The 9257-nt window shown below is 34.1% G+C and overlaps 1 protein-coding gene across 1 annotated transcript; it reads right to left on the minus strand.

The window, feature by feature from the left end:
* Window positions 1–4958: 4958 nt before the first annotated feature.
* On the minus strand, window positions 4959–5523 carry LOC104427973 (epoxide hydrolase A-like). The gene is made up of 2 exons (XM_010040979.2): window positions 5350–5523; window positions 4959–5201 (listed from the first exon to the last, which is right to left on the minus strand). The coding sequence occupies exons 1-2, from the start codon at window positions 5521–5523 to the stop codon at window positions 4959–4961; spliced, it is 417 nt and encodes a 138-aa protein (XP_010039281.2).
* Between the last annotated feature and the right edge of the window lie 3734 nt (window positions 5524–9257).

The raw sequence follows: 9257 nt of genomic DNA on the forward strand, positions 1-9257 counted from the left end.
TTAATTTTTTTTTAATTTTTTTCCTTTTTTTCTCTTTCTTCTTTTTCTTCCCTTCCTTCTCTTGCTGTACGCTAGGCCTCGGCAATAAGCCAGAGGCGATCTAGCCAAGCTCACCCCCACCGGGCACTAGCAAAGGTGAGCCTCACTCGCCTCTAGGTGAGGTTGAGCCTCGCCCAAGGCTAGTGAGGTCAAACTCGCTAGCTCTCGCCTCTAGTTGATCTTCAACCATTGTGGAGGCCCAACAACCAGTTATATTATATATATATATATATAAAAAGACAAACAAAAAAATTAATAAATAAATATTTTTAAAATATTATAAAAATTATTAACATTAGCACCGATAGTGCAACGTAAGATGGCCCATATCCACATTAGTAATTTCCAACAAAAATTGATCAGATTGACTTAATTAACAAAATGTTAAAAGTTTTAGGATTAAGTTAGCATAAGTACAATAGGTTTATAACTTTTTAGATAATTTATTCTATTTTTCTTAAATCTATACCTTTTTATTAATAAGCTACAAATTATGGATATAAACCACGTGAATCTTTAACTAAGATAAGTCTTTTGTTAGGGAGCATGGACATGTGTAGAGAACTTTGTATAGAAAGAAATGGGTGGGAAGAGCCAATTCCTTGTTCCAAAGGACTAAAGCAAAATAAAGTAATGAGTTGGCTGATGCGGTCCTCGTAATAAATTTATTGACATATTTGTATCATGATGTTTGGATGATGGGATCTTCTTAGCATAGTGGATTTTCTTTTTCTTTTCTTTTCTTTTTTCAATTTAAAGCTTAGATAACATATTATCATTTAATCATGTTCAAGTGAGAGAGAAAGCAATTAAGAACGAACGAAAATATCATGTCATTTTGTAGTTTTTTGAAAATTTAGTGAACTCTTAAGTGTTGTTTTTTTCCAATCATACAGTGTACTAATAATTTAACTTTACGATAGTAATAATAACAAGGACGACGACAGTGATGGCGATGATAACAATAGATAGATGGATAGATATAGGTGATTTATTGTCATAAAGTTATAATAAAAAATTGAAAGATACAAAAGGTTTTGGTAATTTATTATCTTTCTTTTCGGCCTTTGAGGTCATTTTTACAATTTCTCTTTTGCATTTGCAATGACAATAAGATTATCGTGCTATTTAAAAATTCGAGTAAAACAGTCAAATCCTTGATTTTCTGTGTTAGGGAAAAATAAGACAGAAATATTTAATTGGGGCTAGACAGTCACTAGATGCAAAGAACTGTCGAAAAATATGCGAGCTGTGATTATTCCATGTACCAAGAGGGATGAAGACAGAATCTTGTGAACATCCAACTTTGTCTTCAATTATTCAATTACTTTATATCATATACTATCAAAATGCTAGTGTATCTCTTAAAAGCTTGATGATTCTATCAAGGTAGGATCTAAATAAGGTCAAACTCATCACAAAAATGATGTGCATGTATTCGTGTCTCCATAATAAGTGTTCGGGTACAACTGGTGTGTGATTTACGAAAATATGGAACTTTAGCAGGATAAAAAATTTCTGAGACTGTGTAATGATAATTGATTATCATTGGCGTAAGCAATTGTTTTTAATTCTTCGCGTAATGTGATAGTGAGATAATTATATGACTAGCTTTAATTTTATCGAGAAACATAATATTTAGCATCATCTTTTAATCATTATACGGATTCTTTTTTGGAAGACAAATAGTAAATGAATATTTCACCATTCTTTGAATAGCTAAAAGCAAAGGTTTATTCGAAATTTAAGGAAAAGAAGAGAGAATGGTGAAGCTGGTTAACGGGACAACTAAGGAATTTTACAAAGTGTAATTTCCAGTGAAAAAAAAAAACAATTGACTTGTTCTTTTGCCTTTTGCCACTTTTCCTTTGGTCAGTTTTATTATTTTCTCTTTAAACTTAAAATAAATTAAAATGCAAAAAATGATCTGTAAATAAGGCTTAACCAGAAAACCTAAAAGTGGTGATAAATTCATTTTTTCACTTTAATGCACAAATGATATATGGTAATATGACACGATAACAATAATTAGAATTCCTTTGGGAGAAGACAAAGACCATGGTTTTTATTCTGCACCCTATGTCGGAAAGATTTCAATTAGGTCATAATCTTTCTAGTGAAGAAAGAAAATTCAATTTGTATGTAAGATTTTGTTATTCTGAAACTATTGGATAAAGACATGATATATTATTTGAATATTCTAATATTGTACTTTCCAATAAGGCGAATGAATATCCTCAATTGATTCTAATTGATATTTTTTTTGTTAAGTCATCCAATAAAGTCTATATGTACTCTTCACCATTAGATATACATAATTATACAAAATTATATAAAAATTACACAATTTCCTCTATCGCATCTCTTATCTTGGTTTCAACTCTAGACAATAAAAGGAAAGACCCTAATTATATATAATATCATTATGTTATTTTTAAGTGTTCAATCAATCTGTGAATCGCACTGTCCTAATACTGTACTAAGCTGACAGCCCACAAATATCTGTACTTATTTTCCATTATAAGAAATCGATGTGAACTAATTAAACTCATAATTTTTGGGGAAAGGGGAAAATAAGAAAGAAATACTACAATACCATCACTTTTTTATTTCCTCGGAAGAAGTGCGCTAATTTTCTTTTTTGGCTTAAGTCTATGCGCAATGCATTATTTAATTTGGGTTACTAGATCACTGGATGCGACCTGTGATTGTTCTTGATGCCAAGGGGCGTGAAGACATAGTCATGTAAACATCCAAACTTTGTCTACAAATTTTTAATTACTTTATATCATATCTTATCAAAATGCTAGTTTATCCCTTGAAAACTTGATGATTTTTTTTTTATCGAGGTAGCATATGAATAAGGTCAAGCTTATTAAAAAAACGATATTCATGCGTTTATGTCTATGTAATAATTGTTGACTACATATGACGTGTGATTTTAAAAAAGATAACGTGAAACTTGAGCAGGAAAAGAAAAAAAAAGAAATTGTGAGATCGCCTAATGAAAACTAATTATCATGGAGCAACCTGCATGCGTGTGGGACAATCTTCCATTCTTCGGCAACATCGTGATGAATTAATGATTTTATTTTATGGAGAGGCAAAATAAATTACATTATTTTTAAATCACTTTCTAAAATGCAATCAGTCAATGAATATTTCCCTATTTCTTTCAATAACTAAAAACAAACGCTTACTAAAAAGCTTGGGAAAAAATTAGAGAGAAGGATGAAGTTGATTTTGTGACAATTAAAAAAAAATAGAAAGAGAATTGTACTTAATACTAAAAAAATACACGAGAAATACATAAACTTTCATTAAAAAGGCAAATCAAAACAACATGGACCGTCTGTGTGTGCACGCTTTGACAAAGATAAAAAACAAAGGCTCCTAAAAATGTATTTTTCCAATTTCGATTTACAGTATTTTTGATCATTTTTTTAGTAACAACAAAATGGATAATGAACGGATCGCATTTTTTCTTTATTCTATTATTCTCGTGCCCTTTTACCATTCACGGTTGGTATTCATGTAGCCAATAATGATGAACACCATTGCAAAGGACAACATGAGACACTGCTAGATCATAGGGATGAGAATTTCTTGATGAAGTCATGAACGTGAGCAGTGACCTCCCGAGACTTTTCTTATTGGAGGAAATGAGCCACCCCTTCCATCACCACCACCTCTTCCAAGTTGGGCATTGCTTGCTCGAACCCACCGTCGTGGATGTAATCCTTCACGCCAGGGATGTGATAGGTGAGGTCCAAGTCCCCCACCATGAACTTCATTGGCACTTCAATTCGCGCACTGATCCACAACATCAATAGCTCCTAGTTTCTACACCCATAAAGGAGTTTATGAGAGATCTAAATGGATTTAAGATATCACTTTGATTGCTATGCCTATAAAAAGGAAGAAGGAAAAGATTGAATTAGCAATATGTAGTTTTTACTCGGTGTCCATCATCATTTACACAAAACACTACTAGTATGTATTAATTTGAGGATACATCTACTTAAATTGTTGAAAAGCATGTGATGATGACAACCACGTCACGATACAAATTAGCTAGTATACTTGCCCACACTTTGAATGGATATCATCATTCCAAATTTCACGAGTATCAAACATCTTAGATATCCTATTTTCTTTTTAATTTGACATTTTTTTCAATTCAACACTACTATTTCCTTCGTTTTTTTAATGCTACCATCATTCTTTAATTAAGTAGGATTTACTTTCATCTTATATTTTACTATATTTTGTATAGAATTGAATCAAGTTTGTGATTGAGTAAATAGCTCTACAAATTAATGGATCAGATCAAATTGCAAAATGGATATGCCCCTATGAAGCTCTATCTCATATAATTCATTTATGTTAATCTATATTTTCTCTGTCAATAAGACATGGCATGCACAATATGATTATTCGATTGTTATATTTTTTCAATTCCCTATATGATGTTTCGAATAGCCTTAGGTTTTTCTTTAATGTTCACTTTTCACTAAAAAAATCTTAAAAAATTTTATTGTAAAAAGAACGTTCAAAAGTCACTTTCACTATTTTAATTTACAGGTGATATACATTATTAGATACTGAATTTGATAAATTAGCCGTTGTTGTCTTATGTTGCGAGCATTGCTTAGGCTAGACGTTCTAGTGTTTTCCTCCTAAATCCATCTACTCAAACATTGGGAAAACGTGAATTGAAGGCATCCAGAGGTGGCAATCGCTGATAGTACGGAGGAACACAACTCAAACACGATCTCTATTTATGGTTCAGATTTCTACCTTATAAACTTCTGCCATAACTCAATCCAAAACGCACATCCAGGATTGTATCCTTCAAAATTTTATCAGCACCAGAACATTCAAACTGTAAAAGAGCATAAGCTTAGAGAGAGGAACGTTCAAGTCCAAACAAGGGTATAGTTTAATCCTCCGGTGAAGCCCGTCCGGCTGAATTGGATGGCGTTGTAATTGATGTCATCTTCGGTCAGCCAAGAGGGCAACTCAACCTGGCGTTGCTCGAGTGGTTTGGTCAATCCTGAGATCCCTACATCTCTGGGCGCGACAGTCACGGCCTGTGAGGAGTAGCTGAATGAGTTTGGCGATATCAGCTTTTGCAGAGTCCTCTTCTGCCACTCCAGGTTCTGCCAAGCATAAAAGATTAGACACATAGTCAGGAAAGTAATTAAGACCGACTTGTTCGCTACTAACAACAGAAGCTGACCACAAAAAGTGGGAAACGTGTCAAGTCGCAAATTTTTTAAAAATTCAAGCCCAAGCCAAGGTCCTCACCTGAAACCTGCTGCAGTAATCATCTCCGAACATCGCCCTTATCGACTCATCGGGCTTCCTCTCCAGATTCCTGAGGAGCCACGTCATAGTCGCGTTCACCAGCCTCTTCACTCGGTCTGGCCTGAGCAGGCACAAGTACCACGCGTTCGTCGCCCCCCAGTCGTACCCTACCATGATCACCTACCCGATCCCCAGAGTGTCCGGCATCCTGACCAGGCCCCCCACCACGTGGAACACCGTGAACGACTCCACGCATGAGGGTGCATCGGTGTTGCCGTGGCAGATAATTATAAATTATTATGAGCTCATTATTTTAAGATTTTGTGATTCATGATAAATTGTCATTCTTAAAATAACTTAAAGATTATTATGCCAACAAAGCTCATTAAAGACTGTGTGCTTCATTGACTCAATTCCTCGTTATATTATACTATATGCTTATAAAATTTCAGACTAAAAGAATTACTGAATTTTATTTGGAAAATAAAACGATATTTTCATTGGAAATGTTCCAAAGTCACTTCTGGCCTCCAGATTTAAACTTTACGTAAAGTTCTCTCAAAACAGAGAAGACTCCATCTTGAACACGTAATGTGCAGGAGAGACATCCGTGTACTCCGTAGTTTTTCCTGCTCGGTTAAAATCAAGCCCAATTTCCGACCAAAAAAAAAAAGAAATTCAAGCCCAATGGACAAGAGAGAGAAATCGACTAACGGGTTCATGTCCAAGAATCAAAATAATAATAATAATAATAATAATAATAAAGTTGTTTTGATATATACACGACTCCAGATTTAGAAAAACTAAGAGCGAAACTACATAATATCATCAGCTTAGCCGTCCAACGTGAACTATGTGTGTTGCCTTTTGGCTTACATTTTTACACACTAGATCGGGAGAAGTTGCATGTGCTATTTTGAATTAGGTAAGGCTATCTGAAGGCACTTGTTAAATTTCCAAATAAAGAAAAATTTCTCATTTTCAAAGCATCATCTTTCTCATGTTATGCACAATTGGTGTGTAAAAAAATGAAAATGTTTTTTTTATAAGGTACGATTAACCAATGTCACCATTGTTAAGACCTTTTTTTATACCACAAAAAATTCAAATCTATCAACTCGACCAATTTTCACGGATGCACTTATTTGCAAACTTTGATTAGCTCTATATAAAGTTTTGCTAACATAACATTCTTTGAGTTATTATGAGAATAACAACTCATTATAAGTCACAAATTCTTAAAGAAATAGCAGCTTGTTGTGAGTCACAAATTCTTAAAAGAGTAAACTCAATAACAATTTCTAATTTCTAATTATTTATTATTTATTTTTTGTAATTCAGAACAAACTGTTATTTTAATAATAAATTAAAAATGATCACTTAATCATTTCTGTTGGAAATATGCATTCTCATTCAGAAGGATCTTTGGAAAGTTTTGAATGGTTGGGCCTCTCAGATGGCGGTCTATCACCGCAACACTTTTTCAAAACTCAACGGTTTTGTCTCTTCAAAACGTGTTGTTTTACTGAATAACGAGTCCCTTTGACTCCTCGTAGAGGGTCTTGTTTTCGTTGGGCTAGATTGGATTTGGTATTACAGGGTGTCGGCTTTTTGCAGCAACACCGCATTGGGTGTCATGCACCGGGTGCATGATTAATCCTTCTATCCTTCGATATCCAGCCCGATGAATAGATTGAGAATATCTTTGACAATATTTTCTTTTAATACGTTTTTAAATATAAATTTAGTAAGTGCTAGATGTTCGAGGATGAATATACAACACTAATACGAATTGGTTGAATATGAGCTATGTGGAACCATTATGACATATGGCTTACCGGATGGTAATCACGATTGAAAATGTGAAAAGACTATTGATTAAGTCGTTTTTTGTCATCAAGATAAGGGAAAAATTACTGATTACCACCGAAGTGTCAACTTTAATTATGTTTTCTTGGTGATACATTTAGTTCATACGGGGACAAGATTATGGGGCCATTCGGCCATGTACTTTTGAGCTTTGCTCAAAGTAGCTAGCAAGTATTTTAGAATAATCAACCTTCCTTAGGAAGTTTAAGCTAACTATCCCCAAGAAGTTACCTCTCCTTTAAGTTGTCCTATAGTATTCTAGAGAATAGCACTTTGAGCTAATTTTCTAAATCGAAATCAAAGACCAATTCCGATTAAAAATAATAAAATGAAATTCCTACTAAAAATCTCGCTAATGATATCAAAGACGAAGATCAATTAACTAACCCTAGAAGTAAACCATACGCCAATGAGATTTCTTTTATCTTTTTACTTTTATCATTTTTAATATTTTTTAGTGAATTTTATTTTTTTATGTTGCTGTGTATTTCATCTAGAGAAAAACTATCTAAAATTCAAATTGCCTTAATAATCATGAAATGCAATTTCCTTAACTATATCAACATCAACTGAACGAAACTCAACTAAATCTAATCCTACGACCTAACTACCTAGTTGAGGCCTGCATTTTCCTATCTTCGATAATAATTTTTTCCGTATTTATTATTTTTCTCATTTTACAGACATTTCTTATTTTCAGATCTTTTTATTTTTCTACTATTTTCCTTTCTTCTTCGGTCCTCCTTTCCCCGAATCCACGAGCCCTCTTAACTCTCATACCTGTCTCATGCTCTTCCTTCACTGAATGCCTCCATGAAAGCATTGAACAACATCCTAGAAAAATCTAATCAAAGATTCAAAACTACAACGATTTTATTTGGACCATTCACAGCCAGCCATCACTTTCATTATTTTCGACCCATTGACGCACATACAGCATGCGCACTCTGCTTTCCATGGATTTTTCCGGAAAACTGAGAACTCCAGCTCTCCAATTTTTCTCACCAGCGAAGATCTACCGATCACCACAAACACGCACGTGGCATAAAACACAAGAAACATTCATGTTGAGTGACACGCTCGGCAACCACTCTCATCAGTAGTCTTTTTTTTTTCTTTTTTTTTTTGAGATGCAAACAACAATCACAAAGTTTTATCTAGCAAAAATACTGAAAAACTCATTTGGTTACACAAGATTACTCAATGACAGAGATTCTTGCCTTATACATCGATCTATACAATGCAGAGAAGGTAACGAAGTGAATCAGGATCAAAGACTAAATGTACGCATGAGATCCTATGAAAATGAGACAGGCATAGCATTTGGGGTTTTCGAGCATAGTTTAAACCACTGGGACCGAGGATAGAATGGGTGAAATCAACATGTACAACGTGATTTAAGCAGGTCCGTGTTTAGGAAGATGCTTCTTGGTTGTGCATGTAATTTTCATTCGAGCATTTTCATAAAACACTTGGTGATCAGTTCGAACACGGTACACAATGTTGTCAAAGGTTTGCTAAACGCGGGACTTTCACCTCACCAGATTCTCGCTTCCATTCGCACGCGCGAGTTTGAGAGATAGCTTTTTAAAAGGTGATAGACAGAGGGTGGGGATGATGGATTTTCTCACACAGACGTGGGCCCTTGAGTAGTGGCTAAAGTTTAGGCTCCATTTGTTTTGCGAAAAATGAATGAGTTAAAAAATATATATAATTTTAAAATTAATCACTTATATCGTTTATAAAAATGAACAAACGAAAAAATATGTTCATCATTTACAAATTATTGGTGATGGAAACATTTTCCATTAACTAATTATTTCGAACGATATGGCGATTATTTTTAGAAATTTTTATTTTAAATTTCATGTTTCGTGAAACAAATAGAGGATTGAATTGATTTTAAATTTCATGGGCCTGGGCAGTGTTGGAACAAATCAAAACTGGGCTATGTGAATCGGGCCGCGCCATGGACACTTCGATGAATTGAAATTGATGAATTTGGTGGATGTAGGCCGCGATTGGGCTAAAGGCTACTC

This window comes from Eucalyptus grandis, chromosome 11 (assembly GCF_016545825.1).
Source record: "Eucalyptus grandis isolate ANBG69807.140 chromosome 11, ASM1654582v1, whole genome shotgun sequence".
In the NCBI taxonomy this organism is placed as follows: Eukaryota; Viridiplantae; Streptophyta; class Magnoliopsida; order Myrtales; family Myrtaceae; genus Eucalyptus; species Eucalyptus grandis.